Here is a 19,659-nt window from a genome sequence, read left to right as displayed (position 1 = left end):
TTTTCAGTTCTTAAACTGTTGCTTATCGACGTTATTTAACTTTTATATTTTGAAATTTGTGCTTTTATAAAACTGCACTTTGGTAGCTTCTATAACTACTTTAAAATACACAATTTTGTATCATACAATATCATTTAAAGTATACCCGGAACTCATTAAAATGAATGCCAAAATTATATAAAATTGGGTATGATATACCTCTAATGTTATTAAAATTATCGAGGCATATCCGCATCAAAAAATAAGTACAATTTCACGATTGTGCTTCTCTTTCGACTCTAAAAAAGAGTACAAATAAACCTGGTTTTGAAATGTGTACAATAGTAATAATATTAGCAAAATACTAATTTCTTGAAGTTGTAAAAAATGGTATGAAGAATCCAAGTCCATCAGTCTATGCAGGCAAAGTCTGCAATTGTTTTGCGACTATTATATTTGCTTGCAACATTATCAGTTCTTGTTTGTCTTATCTGCCGCATCTCTTCTAGGTAACGGAGCGCCTTGCCGAAATTGCTGGCCTCAATACGCGTCATGGGGAGGCAGCGATGCGCTCAAAGCCGAGCAGCTTGGCAGGCAGTCGCATGAACTCCATACCCGAGGCACAATCGAATGTCGATCTGAAGGTCTTGGATAAACTGGTGAGCAGCCTGTTGGAGCAGCATGCGGCAGGCGCTGGTAGCAAGAACAGCGCCACCTCTAATTTGGAGTCAGGCAATCGCACGTCGCTGAGTGGACAGCGCAAGGCGTCGAAGAAACTAAATCGCTGGGGTCGCCTTTCTAGGTCGGTGAACAGCTTCAAGCGGGGCGACGGTGGTGGCAGAGACTATGCGAGTGGCAACTTTACCCAGCTGCAAGATCGCAGCGAAGCGCAACCGTCGCTCGCTCAACACACGCCCAACATGCCCACCATCATGGAGAGCAGTGCTGGCAGCGCATCGCCCAACAATGCCCAACAGATACAACACAATCCTTGGACTGCCTCATTGGAGCGTACGCCCAGAGCGGTTCGAAATATGTTGCACAACATAGGTCAGGCAGTCAGGCAGGAGGATCAGCTTAACTTGAACCAAAACTATGTTGGCTAATATATCATTTAATTTACGTCTTATATTTATGAATATACTTGCACATTAATAATGCTATTAAATGTTGAAGAGTCACCAAGTCGTACACTAATCAAATATGTTTTCTAAGTATGAATATCAGTCTAAGCTTTTATTAGCTTGACTTCATTAATTTAACTTTAATTTGCTGTAAATTTTATTCAATTTAGCACCACAGAATTGAAGTTAATCTTGACCGCTCAAGAGGCAAGTGTCGGGCCAGGACAGCTTTGCAGCCCCTAAATGTCAACTGGCTGGCAGTTACAGTTAATAATTTTTTTGGTGGGGCAACAGGGGGATGGGGCGATCTGCACTCAACGTTGACAGATGATGATTTCAGTGTTGATGTTTGCAGCCTGTCATCATCTGAGATACGAGCTGAGTGGCCCGGACCGCAGGAGCTAACCACCCAGGAGGATGTAGCAATGAATGCTGATGCTGTTGTTGAAGGCAAATAGGGGAGACAATAATGAAGCAGTTTGAAGTTGTCTGCCAGTTGCGGTTGTCAGCCAGTAATGATGCCAGGCCTCCGAATTGTAATTCAGTGCGAAATAAATGGCAAAATAAAAAAGTGTCTGCCATTTAGTTGAAAGTTGGCGCTAATTAAAGTGCTCTCTCTCTGCTTGTATGTTGTGTTGGGCATTAAATGCAGGCTTGAGAAAGCAAGTTCATAAATTTAATCAGTACAAACGTATCATTGCCCTTTCGATGTTATAAGTAAGCATCAAGGCTGGACTGTAAGAAGCATTGAAGTGTTGCACGTTCATATAAGTATGTGCTCATGTGAGTCACGTAAACGGTAACAGCTATTTGGGAATGTGGAGAGCTGTGCAGGTCATCTAGACTGCTAAGTGCTGCATTCAGATACACACTTATTACGTATAGAGTAGCCTAATTCAATTCTTGGAGTGCTCTCCTTTATGTGTAAGTGTGTGTGTGTGTGTGTGTGTGTATGTGTTGTGCATTTGAATGTATGCTTTTGTAAGCCACTCACCTGTCGTTCCATGACGCCAGCCAACTGTTCACGCTCCGAATTGCGATAGTATCCGGTGAGATTGGCACCCAGTCGCATGGTCACCTCGTAGCGCGTCTTGCCACTACGTGCCGCATTTCGATTGCTTCTCACGTTGAAATAGCCGGAACTGCCGCTGAGAATGGAACTGGAACCAAAATTGCCGTTGTTGTTGTCGAATTCGCATGCACGATGGCAATTACTTGCACTGGCATTTCCAATGCATCCTGTATATTAAGGATAATAAAAAACGAATGGTATGTAAGTGTAACATACTTGAAAATAATAATGTTAAAGCATATGCAGATTCCTTTACAAGCATTCTCATTCTCTTCTATTTGATATGACAAAGTGGAGCAATTTAATATTGCTCAGCTATCGACATATATATATATATATATATATATGAGGAAGACCTGCTAAACTGCACTATCATAGTCAGAGACAAAGCGTTTGAAGACAATAAAGGACATTACAGCGCACAAAAAATTTGAGAAATGTTTACGTCAAATGCCAAACACACGCAACGAGGATAACCCATATTCACACGCAGCCAGGATAACCCAGTATCATCCTGCTTCGCTCAGTTTCATAACCATAACATTTACTATGCACTTTCCACCTGATCCCTGCTAAGCTTGAAAATCGAATGTCAAATTGACGATGACATTGTCATTTAAGCGACACGTTGCCAGGGGAGCATTCAAAGCATGTGATGGACATCTATTCTAATGTCAACCAATTTAAAAATAACTCGGTAAAATACTCATCTATTGCTTAGCCATGAATATGTCAGTATAAGTAAGTATATTAAGTGTATAACCGTCTCTGTGAGCGGCCTACAGAGCTAATCATATCATTTTTGTTACAATATATTAACTTCCATCGGATAAAGTATAAAATCTAAATCGCCAAAGCTTACTTAATCGTTCCTTGCCAACTGTTCTTTATCTTGTAATATTCTGGGCTTTTTGCCTGTTTGCAACAGTTGCAGTTGCAACAATGCATTCGCAACAACAAAGTCCAATATTGGCGTGGCATGCCATCCATCGACTACCTGCAGCTTGTATACAATTGTCCGTTAAATGGTGCGACAAAGTCTCCTCTCCTTCCTCCGGCGCACAGCCCCCATTCCCCAAAAAACACTTTCCTTTTGCTGCACCGTGGCACAGGGCAATTTAAATGCATTATTATTTGCTTAATTAAATATTTTCCCCGGCGTCTTTTTTGTTTGCTCACCTCAGTCTTTTACATTCTCTCTCTTTCTGCATGTTCTCTGTTTCTCTATCTCTCTCTCTGTCTCTCTCTCTCTCTCTCTCTCTCTCTCTCTCTCTCTCTCTCTCTCTCTCTCTCTCTCTCTCTCTCTCTCTCGTCACTTATGTGTTTTACAATTTTAAAAGAAACCTTTTGTTTTTCAGTTACTCATATGGAATTTAAAAGTGCTTGTTACTTTTGATTAAACCACAGTTGCTTTTTGGGAGTTTACTTACCCTGGGTTGACTCGATTATTTCGGGAATTTCACATTTGGTGCCTTTGTAGCCCGTTGTACAGTGGCAGGTTATTGCCGCATCGCCAATGTGCCTGGAATTGTAATATGGTGGTAATATAGTTACAAAAAATGTTGATCCATTTCTTTAATACTTATACGAACTTGTTTTGTTTACTATTGTTACACATATACGTATTTTAATCAACTTTTTAAATATTGCCTTTTGCGATTATCATTTTAAACACTTCATAAGAGTAAACATTTGCGCAGATGTTAAAAAGTATAAAGATGTGATACATTTGTGGAACACTTTTATAAGCAGCTGTGCAAAATGCTTCAATTTTCTTCTCTCTTCAAGAAATAAATAAATAAAAAAAAGGAACAAAAGCAATTTAAATTATAAAAAGTGATCGCCATAAGAAAAACTATTGTTTATTTTATTAAATAAAATGTCAGCAATTATTTCTAGCGAAATGAACTTTAAGTTTAACAAAATAAGAGCGTGAACATATTTTGCGTTGACTGTACTTACTTGCATGTGCCACCATTTTGGCAAATATTTGTGTGCGCATCCGTGCAGAGGGGACCATGCCCACAATCCGTGCCACTGAAGCCGGCGAAACAGGCGCAACCATAAGAGCTGCAATGAGATATGGTTGCAAGATGCGAATGTGTTGCATTATTGTTGGTTTTTCTTTGCATTGTTATGTAGCTTAAGCTTAGGCAAAAGTCGACTTTCGGGAAGTGGCACAGATAAGCTGTCAGAACATGCCTCGGAGATAGGCAGTGGCGCAGTTGTCAGCGCAGGGCTCACAGTTGCTTATCTCTCAGCTTGCGGCTCGGCACAAAATTGAGATTTGTCAGTTGCTAAGACACAGAAGTTTTACTATATATTTGTTTTTTTTTTTTTTCTTTATCATACTCAAGTATGTGAGTACGCAGAAGATTTAAGTTTTGTTCTTAATTTTTTGGTACGTGCTAAAGCGAATATTGTGAGAAAGCTCATTTAATGCTATCAGAGTTAGAGCATCAACATCATTAGAGCTAAATGCTAAGGTCACACACTTAACCCGAGGCAATAATTTGAAAAACTTGGCGCCAAGGATACGTCAGACGCATAAAGCGTATAAAAATACGGCTGCAAACAGTCAACGTCACCCGGGCAGCCTTGAAAGAGCTTTGTAACACTTGTTAGGTTCAATTACGAGTAATTACGCATACAGGCCGAGACGTCCTTAAGCTTCCTTCCGTTTGCTCATTAAAGTAGACAGTTTGAGAACCCAGGACCCCAGGACAGTTCTGAGCATAAGCCGAAGTATTTTGCCATTCAATGTTATTCTAATAAGCAAAAATAATTGTGCCCACTTGACTTTGAGCAGGCATGTTAAAAATTGTAAGTGTTTTCCATTGCGCAATTCAATTTAAAAGGCGTATGCATAATATCCACAGTTGAAACGTCGTTTAGCAAGCCCAAACATTTTGATTATTTAATTCTACCACATCAATTTCAATTTACAATTGAATTCGTTCCGAGCAACCCGGATAAACGGCAGCAAATTGCGTTTCAGCATTTTAAATCACAGATATTAATTTCCGCAAACAAAATATTCCCGTTGACAATTTAATTGGGGTTCGCAGTTTAGCTAAAGCTGAAAGCAAAAAAAAAAAAAAATGAAACATAAACAAAAAGGTCGCCATTTGTTAGTTAAATAATTGCACATCCCTTGCCATTTGTTTTACATTCTATGCGACCAGGAGTCGGACATTTGACCGTTCCTCGCTCGCTTTTCAGCGCTAACAATGGCGATTGTTGTTTTGTTTGTTGTTGTTGTTGCAGTTGCGTCGTTGACACATGTCAACACAAATTAATTTATAGAAACATTTTCAAATTATTTAGATGCAGCGGCATTATATATTGGGTCTATTTGAATATGCTAAATAAAAAAAAAACATAGGTTTCACATGGTTTTTTCAAAAAATATTTAAAAAAAAAATTAAATAAATACATTTAAAAAATATATAAATAATAGACCGATATTAAACTTTAAGGCACTTCTAGGATTTATTACGGATAAACTTTAAGCTTTCTATATATGTATAAACTGCACTTAATTCACTATCATACTGTTCACCTAAGTATTATGATGCTATTTGCAAACGAATAGTCAATATTTTGCTTGTCCCATGTCAAGCTTTGTGGCTATCAAAGCGCAATAAAAGCAAAATTAATTGATCGGCTTTTAGGGCTATGGGCCATACACATTAGCTCATAGCCGGGCACATATGGTGATATTCAATGCAGGTTAAGTATACGGCGAATTAGCCACAAGACATTAAAGAAGTAGAAGCGAAAAAGTTTCGCCTACGCCAATAACTTTAACGGAAAAAATCAAAACGTGCCCAGGGGTGCGACAAAAAAAAAACACATCTGAAGGCCGACAAGAAAACTTTTCCTCTCACATTCCTCTTCTGTTGTTAAACTTTCGCTTGTGTTCTTGAACTGCTTCCAGGACTTCTTGTGCTTTAATGGGAATTCTTGATGTGTGCTGGGGCATTGCGGACAGCCGATAAAATTTGGATTAGAGCTCGTTGCTCGCCGGGATAATCATTTTGAAGCGTTGCTTTTTCCTCGCTCGCTTGTTTTAGCCATAAATTAAAAGCACATTTCATTGCTTTTGACCACAAAGCCAAGCTTTGCCCAAATTCGAACTGCTTCAAGCAAATGCTTTTGTTGTCTCCAGCCATATATCATACATTTCTCTGGGTATGTATATGTTCGATATACATGTAGGGCATGGGAAACGCCCATTGTTAAAAACACACATTGACCTACTGGCAACACTGCTGTTGTTGTTGTTGTTGTTGTTCTTCGTCAACTTCTCCTCCCTGCTTGTGTATCTCAAGCATATAAGCAATTGTGCCTTTGTCTAGCGGAAATTAATTGCCTCTATGTCCGGGCATCTGCGTCGCTTACGAATATAAAACGCGTGCAAAAACCAAACGTCCTTGCTTGTCCCACCGACTGTGACGGAAACGTTTGCCCAAATAAATGACACATACAGACTGTTGTCTAAAAAAACAAAAACACGCATCAAAAGAGTTACTCAACAAATGCAGTTGCCATACATAAACTCGACTTTAAGTTACACTATACACATTTTCAGCTCGACATTTTATTTTTTCCAATCACGAAACTCATTTTATGGTATTGATGATGGTATTGATCAGATTAATATGCTTATTCAATTTATTATGCCTCTTTACTGCGTTTATAAATCTACCTTGACAACATGGCCAGCGAGAGTGTATACCAAAAGAGGTCATTGAATAAAGTCTATCTCTGCATTTTACTTCTTTTTTTTACGAATCGTTGAAAATCACCTGCAGCTGTTTTCCTGTGTGCAGTAGTTTGTCTGCATATTTCACGATTATTTTTGTCATTTTTTGAGGGCTTAAATCTTTTTTTCATCAAGCAGAAATGTTGGCGCACACAAATTTACATGTTCGTTTTATTTTTTTCATATTAGTATACCCCTTATTCATACAAAGCCAAAGTATGGTGCGAAACAAGTGTGCAAATAATTTATTGTGAGTAATGTGTGGCAAATTGAATGCATTGCAGCTTAAGGTGCACTCAATGAAAAAGGTAAACATGTAGAAATATACTGAAGGGTGCTGCATACCTCAGTCGAGGGAATATTTTTGACAAGCATTTTCGATTAGAGCATTCTTGTTGGAGTTATTTCAGTTTCAGTCGATTACGAAATCGGGCTTCGCAGAGCGTTTTTAAATTCATTTAAATTTCAAATGCTGCTTAACAATTAAAACTGTGTGCCAAAAGCTGCTACATTTTTATTTTATGGACTGCTACTCGAGAAATGGTGACAGTTCAGTGCAGAGTGCGGACTGCAAGACTGCTTGTAGAAAGGACTAATATTTTTCATTATATGTATACATATATAAGTGTGTGTGTCTGCCAATGGATGCCATGAATATGTCATACTCGCAACAGCAGCCAAGATTCCCCCAGCGAGTAGTGTACTTCCGAGTAAGCGACAGAAAGCAGATGAAAAGCGGAAAGCGAAATGTTTTTCTCTATCAGACACAATGAAGACAGGGTAAAATGAATTCAAGAAAATTTACTAAAGAATAACAATTTTTTTTTGTCCTTGTAAGGTTGAATTTTTCTAAAAAGTTCACCGTAGCATTATAAAGAATTCTCGACCATATTCAATTAAGTTAAAATAATAATTATTTGATTTATTTTTGGCATTTTTCACTACAGTGAAAACACACAAATAAATAAGCTCTTATGCCTTCTCATATTTCATACGTGCAATTCAATATTTATTGGTGCGTATTTTGTCGCAGTGCTCGTCGTTTGGATTAATTGAGAAACTGTCTAACATTTCTAGACGACTTTTTGACACAACGCCAAAAAGCATGGCGTTGCCAAGATATGCAAGAGGCAAATAATATCTCAAGTGGCTAGAAACGCAGAAAAACCCTATCTGAACTAATATATAAATGAATACAGAAATTATAATATGTTTATATATATTAGCTGAACTGCTGAATTCTATGCATATACTGCAATTGCAAATCTGAAATAAATCATAAAAATTCCATAAAACAGAATTGCGTATTTCCTTAACAATGATAACTGCGAATAGTCATTACAATTTCAATTTTCATACTTTCTAAAAATCAATAAGAGCATTAGCGCCTCCATACGAGTGGAGTACTGTCTGCCAAGGGTTTTTCTCGTAGAACACAATGGAGAGGAATCAGAATGGCAAATTACAACAAATTGGCTTTTTTCGCGTGTGTTTGTAAGTGGGTGTTCCTGAAGTGTGGGTTTGTGTATGTGCTATGAGTGCCGACCGACAAATAAAATTTTAGCAGCAAAAAATAGGAAAAAAACACCGTTGCTTTTTATTTTTTCCCTTACCTATTCAGCTAATGCAATCAAATTAAATGCCATTAAATTTGATGGGTGCGTCTAAGTGGACGTGTGTGTGTGAAGGGTTAGACCTGAGTACGGCGAGTGTATAAAATGTAGCTGATTGTAACAATTGCCCTACGGCTGTTTTTTTTATAGCCAGACTATCGTAAAAAAATGCTGTTAAAATAAATATATTACCATTTCCATTTTTATGGTTTTATCTTTTGTGTGTAGAAATTAATTTCCAAAACATAACGAATGCGAAAATTAAATTGCATAAGTAAAAACAAATTTGAAATGACTTTGACAGGTGAACAGCGAGATGGAGAGCCAGACAGAGAGAGATAGAGTGGGAGAGGGCGAAAGATAACAACAGCCAATTATATTTGCAAAGTTTCTTGCAGACAAGCGAGTGTTGACAACAATTTTTTGGGCAAAGGCAAGTTAAGCCACATATTGTACAGGAAAATTAAAGTTAAAACTGATATACAAGAGTTGCAAAAATGGCAAACTTTTAATTGAGCAGAGAGAGAGAGAGAGAGAATGACAGAGAGAGAGCGTGTGTGTGTTTGTGTGTCTGGAAAAGAGGATTGCAGGCTGGTATTCAGTCAGATGATGTGACAAAGACAGGTCAAAATTTTGGTCAAACAAAACTTAATTGCAATATGCAAGCACCCTTCCTGACCCTTGCCCCAATCCCAATCCCCAGTGGCTGCCTGCACAGACACACACTGAATGCGGCAACCTCCTCAACGACTTTGGATAGATGACAATGTTTGACATGGCAAACAATATACGCACTCACTCTCACTTATGGCTGGCCAAGCGATGCGAATGACACTGACACAGTTCACAGACACGAGGCAGTCCTGTGGCGTGGCTGGGAGGCGAGGGCGGTTGGCTGATGCCAACCAACTCATTGCACTTGCAACGCCCACAACATTGTGCTTTTACTATTATGTAGCTTGGATTTGTACCTCCACTTGCCGACTCTCGTACTGAACCTGTTCCCATTTAACGCTCTCGGTTTGTTTGCTTAACTTGCAGCAACAGCAGCTGCAGCGGCTGCGGTGCTTTTTCCGTGGCTGCGCTGCACATTGATTGCCGCAAGCGGACCGTACCGACCACCTGCTCGTCCGGATAAGAATCACCTATGGCTGGCCATGGAAGGTCGACTTGAACATTTTATTTGTTATTTCATGCAGTGCAACCAGTGAAACCACTCGTAACATCTGTACAATTATATAAAAACGGAACTGGTTGTGTTGTCTGTCCATTATAGTTATTAAGTGCTTGATGTGCCAATATCATCAGAGCTAACATTGCTGATAAATACCTATGTTAATTATCTATTCCCTTTTTTTTAACAGGGGTGTTTGATAAATATGCAATGATTTTATACTCTTTTTATTGGCAAATGTATATTGGAGTCTGCTGTATTTTATCAGAGTTTGATAACGTTTTACAATTAGATTGATACCTGAACACACTATTCAATCGACTAGTCTTGTCAATTTTGTCGAAAGTTCTTTCAGTCTTAGCTCGAAAAGAGCACCATCACTGCCATAATAACGCAGGCAGCAGCAACACAAGGCGACATTCGCTCTCCAATCCGCGCCAGCTTCCACAGGATGCATCTCAAACCGGACGTGTTGCGATATAAGATGTTGGGAAACAAAGGTCGCAAATAGGCGCAGGTGCAAGTCAGCAACAGGATTACCGAAAGCAAGCTTTGCAAATTGAATATTGCACTCATTTTCTTGTGTTGATTTGTTTCTGTTGAAAAATGTATCTGATTGGTCGAGCTATTGAAAGCCTACTAACTTTATTGAAAATTATTGTTAGCATTGCTAAGATTGTTGAAGATTTTATGTATTGGTATTCGAAATCAGAAAATCAATTAGCCAGATTCTTCTGTAGCTTCCCCACTCAGCACATATACACATATATACGGTATGTGTAACATTTAATTAAGTGAAAACAATTTTTTATTCACTCAACAAACACTGCCTTTGCCAATTAATGCCTCTTATGTAATTCAACTTTGAGCTAACGCAACCTCAAGAAAAAAAGAGAGGGAATATGCCCGCATAAGCTTAATAAAAACCCCCTTTGATGGGACTCAAAGCGAAAAACTTTTTCAATTAAACATTTATTCTTAAAAAACATTTGCACGGTCCAAAATTCGGGGTGTCATGCCAAATGAAGGATACAAAAAAATCATACGAAATATTCAAACATAAATTGTTTTCAGCTGCATTGAACTTTTTCGGGGAAGTGCAACAGATTTGTGCAAACTTAATACAGGTGCTGTGGATGTGTTCTCAATGGAGAATCCAATACATAAATGCGCTGAAAGGTTTATGAAACCAACTAACATTTTTTCGTTGCTATTATGTTGATTTTTTTTGTGCTTATTTGAATTTTTTATTTTCCAGAAGAAAAAGCAGCAACTGCTAAATTAAAACTCAGAACTAAAAAGCCATCCAGTTGCCTGGCCAATTGTTTATGGTTTATTGTTGATTATTCTTGTGGAAGTTTTTGTGGCGCTTTGGTGCCCAAACTCGACAGCACCAGATGACCATGCAAACCATGGACAAAAATTGGAATTCACAAACATTTTGAATATTTTATGCAAACTTTATTATCTATAAAATGAAGTTTGTTGCCGAGCACTTATAATGAGTTGGCAAAAAGGCAATGACCAACTGAAAAAGTCAGCATTAAACATTAAATACATTAAATACTATCAGCATATTAATTTACTATCAAGTATTGATAATATGGACCATATATAATAATATTGTGCATAATTATCGATGCTTCGCATAATATTTTTTATTGATAATCAAATCTGAATTTCGCTTTCAAATATTCAAATGACATGAGATCTGGAAAAATTGTTGAAATAAAAATACTATGGTAAGAAAATCTAGTTGTTTGTGTACATGAAATTAATGGTTGTTGGAATTATAAAAATTATAAAATCTGTTTCTCTGAATGATCAAATTTAAGCAGAGACAGACAAAGCTAGTTCTCCTTAATTTCATTCATTTTACTGAAATAAACTATTGTGCTTAAGTCTTAATCTACATGCTCTTATATTCTTGATAGTATAAAATTTAAAAGATTTAAAGGAATTGTAATAAATTATTAGTAATTTGCATCAGATCTCAGCCTAAGGGTAAAAGATTTAAATACAAACTACTGAAAGAGTATTTAGTATTTAAAAGTATTCTGGTGAAAGTATTTGGAAACTTTTTAATGTTTAGTTGGTTGTGCGTTATCGCTGCTAAGCTGTATAACTCATATAGGACTGTTATGGGGTACTCATTAACTTTAAAGACATCCAGTCATGAAAATTAAACATTTTCCTCTACGCTCCCTTCCCTTCCATCAGTCTTACACATATACTCGTATATTCCACATTTGACGCCGCTTATTAAAATTTTGCGCACAAAGTCAAACGAGGGCTCCGCGGCTTGTCTGCAAAAGTCAAATTAATAAACAAACAAGAAAGAAAAAAAAAATTATTGTCAAGTATACGCAATGTGTGACGCACCCCACGACGCCGAGCTCTTATCAGCCATTTGACATTTTAAAATGTTATGCATTTTTTCGCACATTTGCGCAACAAACGCGCTAAGAACGAGGTACATAAAAATGCAATGAGAAATTGTGCGGCAAGAATGATACGGCAGAGAGAATAAAAGAAGGAGAGAGAGAGAGAGAGAGAATGGAAATGTGAAATGGAATGAACATTGGGGGTTGAACAGCTTCGAATAGGGGTTGTCAGCTGACAACAAACATGATGCTCGCATTCAGCTGACAGACGGCGGCTGTGTGGCATAAACTATAAACTGTGAAGACGCCACCAGCTTCAACTACATGTCGACGCCTTCCAGCAGAAAGAGGCAGTCTGAGGCTGAGGCTACGACTTCTTTGCGACTTCTCTACGTCTTTTATGTTTGTGTTTGTGTTTGTGATTTATCTAACAACACGTACCCGAAAGCCAAGTTGGTGCCTCATTTGCCTCTAGTTGTTAATTAAGTTGGCGTCGACGTGCCACCTGGTCTTGATTGGGGGGAGAAGAGACGGTCAGTTGTTCCTCAGCCGAATATCGGATGCTGTGACTTTTATATTAAATTTCTAGACAACACATTTCGTTTTCGCTTTCGTTTTGACATTAATATTAATATTCAATTAGCCAGGCCAACACGCAGCCTTGGGCCGTCCAATTAATGTTAATTATGCTAAGTAGAAGACGCCACTTGGAAGTTTCCTTAAATTTGCTGACAAGTTTTTAATTTCGTTTTTTTTCTTTCTGTGTATCTTATGAAAATTGTGTCAGTCTTATATGTCCTGACACTTGACCCAGTCCCAAAAAATATAAAATTGATTTGTCTTCTCTTTTTGTTTTTGAACTCCTCTCAGAGTCCTCAATACCATTTGTTCTACTACATAAAATAGCAATGGTGTGGCGTGCTAATTGCCATTAAATTGTCAAATTCTTAAGCGTTCAAATTCAAATTAAAAAAGCTATTGAAAAAGTTCTTCGATTCGCCCGACCGCCCAGCTTCTGTTTATTATGCTAATTGAGTGTCGTGCCTCCGGCTACTGACATTTCGCTGGCCTACGTACGTCATTACGTAAATTTTGCTTACAGTACAGCCTGTACACCCTGATGGTGGTGCAAAGTTGGTGCTGGGACCTTGTAATTTAATAAGGGATCAAACACTCGATGCCGTTTAATAATAGAACATGATGAACATTCTTAAGTAATATACTGTCTGATTCCTTTTTTCTTTGGAAACAAATAATTATTTAATAATAGAACAGCATTCTATGTGACGATGCACATTCTGATATATTATATTGTGCCCTGGGGACATCAACAACTTTTCCAATTTGAAGCTAATTTTAAGCATTTCTTGAATTCGCAATATGACGCAATGAGTCAAATAACATTCAAAGTTCAACGTACAGAATATTAACCTTTGCTACATGCTTCTAAAAAGGCGGATCCGGCTTATTGTGAACGGGGCCGAATGTCCTTGCCAAGTTGAAATGTAAGCTACATGTCTGCCTCCCGCAGCGTACGCCCTTGAGCTAGTCTCTTGATTCAGTAGACAAAAACAATAAGTTAATTTAAATTTAATACTTTTTATACATATTATGTACATTATTATTTATAATATTTCTACTCTAACTAACTTTAAATGTACATTTTCTATGGAATACATTGAAAAGAAAATTTGAGAAAAATGTAATTCTACTGATATTACATATGCAAGTTTAGTTCTTTCTTTTCTTTTCATAATGCTGCCTAGTGTTGCTTATTTTTGTTTTGATGAAGGTTTCAATAGTTTTAAGACACGGTTGACTGTGCACTCATTTTGGATTACACTTGTCATTCGTCTAACCTTCAGAAATGCTCAGCATTGGCAAACAAATGTTATTGCTTTTAGCCAACTAGGCGCCCGCCCATTAGCACTGCTGCCGCTCGCATGTGCCACCATTTATAAGTCATGCCAGAGAGCTCTAAACGTTTCAGACGGTAAGGCAATGGGTGCGCAGTGGAGCTGGGAACTGGGAGCTGGAACTGCTGCACCTGCGTCCGGTTGCCACGCATATTTAAGAGGCATGCCAAACTTTTGCGCCACTCTCACTCTCTCTCTCTCTCTCTCTCTCTCTCTCTGTCTACATCTCTCGACTTCTCAAAAAGGAACGCAACTCAGCTGCTGCCCCAGTGTGTCGACTGCTGATGATTCAAAATTGCGCTTCCCTTTCGCTTCAGTTCCGGTCAATGCATATAAACTTGGCCAATGGCAACCAACAGGCTGCGGCCGGCAACCGGCATGGGCAATTGGTAGGTGCCGACAATCGCGCACAGAATCACGGGTAGCAAACGGATATGCAAACTGTTAAATGTTTGCATATCAATCTTAACCCGTCTTTTGACGGGGCTGCTGTTTCAGTAGCTGGCTCAGATGCTGCTGCTGTTGGCAAATACGTAGCATTACTGATTTGGGACTTTCAGCGCTTAGCTCTCAGCCAAAACCAAGTGGGAGCCATACATTTTGTAATGTTCCAGTGGCTGGTTCTGTTGCCAAATAACTTTCATTTCGTTGTGCTCCGCTTGTCGTTCCCCAGAGTAACACCGAAACCCCAAACAATAAAAGGCAAAGGCATTGCCAACACAACAAAATAAAAAATAAATATGTATATATAAAAAGTTTGCATACGCCAAAAGTCAATTGGAAGGCAACAGCAGCCACAGTAGCAACAACATCACATGATGCACTGTACTGTTTCCCTTACCCCTTAGCACTCCACCTGTGCACACCAAACTAGGGTCGGTCCTTATGAATAACCTCTGCAATTGAGTTTGACATACATGCGAATTTGTGTAGAACGGCGAGAGAAGTGTGCCTTTGCTTGGAGTGGGTTCAGTGCAGGCACTGCCTGCTTGGCTTGATTGATTGATGAAATATTTGGGGCCATGTGCAGAGCTGGAAACAACGACAAAAGGTTGAAGTCGTTACCATTGTTAACACATAGTTTGTCAAATGCCCATAGTTTGTCAGCTTAAAAATAAAGCATAAAAGTTTGAATTTTTGCAATTGTTTTACGAAACTATTGAATTGCTGGCATCAAAATTGTATTATTTTTTAAAGAGGGTTGCCGTTAAACTGCGTTCAACCAAAGACTATAGAGATACCTTGAGATATTTCTCCTTTCAAGCCTTTGGTTCGACTCTCCACAACTTAACATGCCCTTCGCTAGGAATAAATAGAAAATTGGACGTAGGCACTTAAATATACCCGAATGATTCCATATAGCTTGTATTTTAATATGTATATAGATACTTATGTGATGTCCACTCACCTATAATCCGCACTGGCATAGCAATCGCCAAGGAAGCGACATTGCAGAGTATTGCACTGTGTGGTCTTCACCTCGTGCGTCACCTCGTATGTGATATTGAAGCCGTAGACGTCGAGCAGACGGTCGAGAGCCCGCAGATGTGTGCCATCCAGCGTGGACATGGTGAAGCGTATCTCCAGATACTGGCTGTTGAACTGCAACCAGGTGACCTGCGTCACGTCGTCCTCGTTGAGGGCGAAGACGCGATGGGCGGGCACCTTGAAGTCATCCGAGTAGTACATGTACTCGGTGAACTTGAGCCCGCCCAGCACATAGAGCTGCGTCAGGTAGACCACAATCGAGATATTTCCCTGAGCAGCTGGTAGCTCGGAGGCGTCGATTATCCAAACGCATTCGATGGGCGTGGCGAAACGATGTGGGAAATTTGGTGTTTGAATTAGGCCATAGCGTGAATTAAATAGACCACCACAGCCCGATGAGGAGGAACTGGAACTGGAACCAGGACTGGAGATGGAGCTGTAGCTGGAGCTGGAGCCGACTGCATGCTCGCCAATGGCAAATGCATTAAGGGCAAAGTTATGCTTTGCCGCCGGGAAGGGCGGCGGAGGTGGCAGCGGCACCGCTGGCAGCGAGAATTTCTGATCCGCATGGTTCTCGCGCCTATGGCGAGCATATGGTTGTTGTTGCTGTTCTTGTTGTTGACTTCTTAACAATGTTGCCACTGGCAACAGCAGCATAAACAGCAGCAATGTCGTTGAAAACAATCTGACGGTTGTCAGCAGCGACATTTGAGACTTGTTTCTTTTGTTTTCAATTCTCTCGCGCTTTTACTGTGATTCCTTCAGCTGGCTGCTGTCTGGTTGCCTTATCATTTGGCCACTGACGATCTGCGTTGAGCACGTTCACTAATCGCACTTGCTCCTTCACAGTCACTCATTGGCTTTAGGCACACTGCAAGACAAAGGCATAGAGAGAGAGAGAGAGTTTTAGGTATATATATATACATATATATAGGTATAGCGATAACAAACGGAAAGATAGCGCCAAATAACAAAAAAGTGTGAGATAGAGTGAAGTTTTTAGCAAAAACCTTTTTGACAGCTGTCGTTTGCATTTGAATAACTGCCACTGTCGTTTTATCTGATTTCACTAACTGACCCATCCCCACTCTTCCCCGGGATACCTCACACACACACATACAAAAACACACGCACACACATGTCGCCTTGCATTTGGCCACTAGAAAATCGTAAACTGTCAACGTGAAAAAGCAATTTGAAAATCCACTAAAAATGGAGAGCAACGTCACGCATCAATCATGGCTGCCGTGAAGCGTGCCATGCTCATAAAACAAAGGCCTGAAATGCAAAGGCCCGACTCTCGAGCGACGTTCTTTATCAACATTCAAATTGTTTTCCCATATTTTGTCTCATTTTTTTTTATCCATTTTGCAGAAGTCGTTCCCTGCTCAAGTCTCACTGTCGCTTCCCTCGTTACGCCTGCATTTGCCTGGGGTCCATTCTAAGCGTCAAATTGCGAAAGCTCTTCAACTTTTTGACTTTTGTAGTTTTTGTGGGGTTTTAGCGTCGGATTTGCCTATAAACAACAAAAGCTTCTGCTGAAATCCTGTTGAGAGCCACACTCAAAAAGCAAGCCATCTGAATGAATGGGTTTATATGTATATGGCTATAATACTTGGGAAGCCAAATAAAACTACAAATATTCTCATTATGTTTTGGTCTTTATCAATATTCTCTTATTTAACAGAAAGTGCTTCTACCACATTATTAAATATAGAAACTTAAGACACTTAATACATTATAAGACCCACATATACGCACCACAAAACAGGATTTATGAATATATCAAGCCAATCTCATTCTTTAAAATGGCCGCAGGCAGAGAGTGTAGTGCCAATCATTTCATTACATAACAAATTACCATGACAATGCTACTCAATTCTGGAGTAGAAGGCAGATAAAGTAAGTTCTGGAGTACTGCCAATAATTTTGTGTAGTTTAATTCAATAACATAATTAAAGCAAACATTCTAATTGTGTTCAACGCCAAATTTAAAAGCTCAACGTTTTTCCACCTTATGTCAAATATCATTTAAGCAGTAGTATCAAATATTAAAATCATGTTTTTTATACAGTGACTATATACAACTCATAAAACGCCAGACAATTTAATCATATTCAAACAAATTTACATAAAATTGATACGAAATTGTATTCAACATATTGTAAACAAAACAAAGGTAACTCCAGCAATAATTTGAACAACAAAATACGCAAAATTAAATAAAAGTGTAAATAACCAAAATACCAGCCACAAATAATGTGTAGCTTGAATGTCATATGAAAGTGATATGATATATGATCCATAATTTGTTATTGACAGACTTAAGCTGTGACATTGAGCAGTCAGCAGAAGGTTTGGCAGTGATGTGGATTGCAGCGAATCCAAATGAATCGCAGACCTTTTGCAATTTACATATCTTCGTTTATCACAATATTTATGTTATCTTCACCTATTTTGATTACAGTACCATCTGTTCAAGCCGTATCTGCTTTAAATATATTTATAATAATTTACCAATTTACTAAGTGCATATGTTCGATCTTAAAGTAATGTTAAGTTGCTAACGACAATACTTTTATATCGATTTTTCTGAAGGCCTTGCAAACTTATCTGCATATAAGATACATAACATAAATAACAAACAGGAAAATCAAAAGTATTTTTGTAAGTATTTCAGCAATCACGAATTTTTCCAAAAGCTAGATTTGGCAGTAGCAGCGAGGTATATATGTACCTATTTGTGTATAAATTTAGATTCTCGATGAAAATACCTTTTTCTTTTTGCAATTTGTGCGTAAGTTTCACTTGTCGCCTTAAATCGGGGCTAAATGTATTACGCATACGTCGCATTTAGCTTTAAGGCAATGTGAGAGAGTTGGCGAAAAAAGGTGTCTAAACTTTGTTGCTGCTGCTGCTGCTGCTGATGTTGATGCTGATGCTGATGCTGCGTGCGCTAACAAGTTTAATCAAATGACAATGTCGTAACACGTGCATACTTTTGAGCGCCCCAGAGTCATAGACGTCGCTTGGCTTAGACAAGATTTTTTGGCTGAGACAACAGCCTGGCACCGTGGCACATGTGAGCATGCAAAGCCGTAGGCCTTCAACCCCCAACTGCTCCCATCCCCAGCCTATTTAAACTGCTGTCCCCTCTTTTGTGTGCGTGAGAGTGCGCGCTTTGTACTTGAAAATTACTTCAGTTACGCATTTTAAGCATAATGAATAATTTTTCGGGGTTTGACATGCGTATATCGTGCCAGCACAAAGTTAATTTACTTGCCCAGTCATATGTAAAGTCTCAGGAGAGTTTTATAAAGATATTGCCCTACACTATGACTTAGATATAGACAAGTAAGCCGCTCGGCTTCCAGCTGGCACTCGTATTCGAGCTCTAAATTAAGTGCAAAATTATAACAAAATTTTGTTACACTTTGAACTCTAAATTATGACTGTTCATATATCAGTCTCATTATATAAGTATGCAAAGCAGTTTATAGTTCATTAAAATGCAGTTAATTTTTTTTAAATATAAAGCGTTGCATACTTTTGGGCAGCCCAATACAAAATACTGCATAAAAATAACACGTCTTAACGAATCTTATTATATGAGTATGCAAAGCAATTTATAGTTCATTAAACTGCAGTTAATTGTAAAAAGCTTTGCATACTTCTGGGCAGCCTCAAACAAAATACTGCATACAAATAGCGCGCCTTGACGAATCTTGATTATTTTTGCTTCAGATACTTCCAATTAGCCAGCTGATTAAACAAATAAACAAGTCTATGAAATATTTCTGCCAATTTCTTACATGTTTATTATGAACAGTAAATTAACACAATTAACTCAATTAACACTAAGTGATACATAATTTCAAATTTCATAGCTCATCGGAGACAGCACGAAGATTTGCACAAATTTATTGACACTTCTTTATATATGAGACTACCCTGCACAAATATAAACAGAATAAGAGAGATAAGGGCTAGCAAAGGGTGACATCTCATGCAGAAAGATTATTCGAACGTAGTTTAATAGTATTATTCATAGGAATAATAATACGTATGCATTTTGATATATCTAATCAAGAGATCAGTTGTTTTTTCATCTTAAAGTAAACAATTATATTCATTTTTATTA

The 19,659-nt window shown here is 38.4% G+C and overlaps 3 protein-coding genes across 3 annotated transcripts in view; 1 reads left to right on the top strand and 2 right to left on the bottom strand.

The window, feature by feature from the left end:
* LOC6562814 overlaps positions 1-1,173 on the top strand; it is a 33,261-nt gene extending 32,088 nt beyond the window's left edge. Inside the window, exon 13 of the mRNA XM_001988238.3 lies at positions 489-1,173. Within this exon, the coding sequence (XP_001988274.2) occupies positions 489-1,085 (597 nt within the window). The 3' untranslated portion in view covers positions 1,086-1,173. The remainder of the gene's footprint in view (positions 1-488) is intronic.
* The window catches only part of LOC6561727, a 147,668-nt gene that overhangs the window by 69,056 nt on the left and 58,953 nt on the right, over positions 1-19,659 (bottom strand). The window contains exons 3-6 of the mRNA XM_032736395.2: positions 15,439-16,389; positions 4,138-4,245; positions 3,606-3,697; positions 2,098-2,342 (exon numbers count right to left, since the gene is read on the bottom strand). Of these exons, the coding sequence (XP_032592286.1) occupies positions 2,098-2,342; positions 3,606-3,697; positions 4,138-4,245; positions 15,439-16,226 (1,233 nt within the window). The 5' untranslated portion in view covers positions 16,227-16,389. The remainder of the gene's footprint in view (positions 1-2,097; positions 2,343-3,605; positions 3,698-4,137; positions 4,246-15,438; positions 16,390-19,659) is intronic.
* Positions 9,965-10,313, bottom strand: LOC6562535 (protein kish). Its single transcript, XM_001988241.2, has one exon. The coding sequence runs from the start codon at positions 10,304-10,306 to the stop codon at positions 10,088-10,090; it is 219 nt and encodes a 72-aa protein (XP_001988277.1). The 5' UTR covers positions 10,307-10,313; the 3' UTR covers positions 9,965-10,087.

Source organism: Drosophila grimshawi, unplaced genomic scaffold, assembly GCF_018153295.1.
Source record: "Drosophila grimshawi isolate 15287-2541.00 unplaced genomic scaffold, ASM1815329v1 contig_1377, whole genome shotgun sequence".
Lineage (NCBI taxonomy): Eukaryota > Metazoa > Arthropoda > Insecta > Diptera > Drosophilidae > Drosophila > Drosophila grimshawi.
The sequence above is the reverse complement of the archived record's forward strand: the minus strand, read 5'-3'. Positions and strand labels throughout refer to the sequence as shown.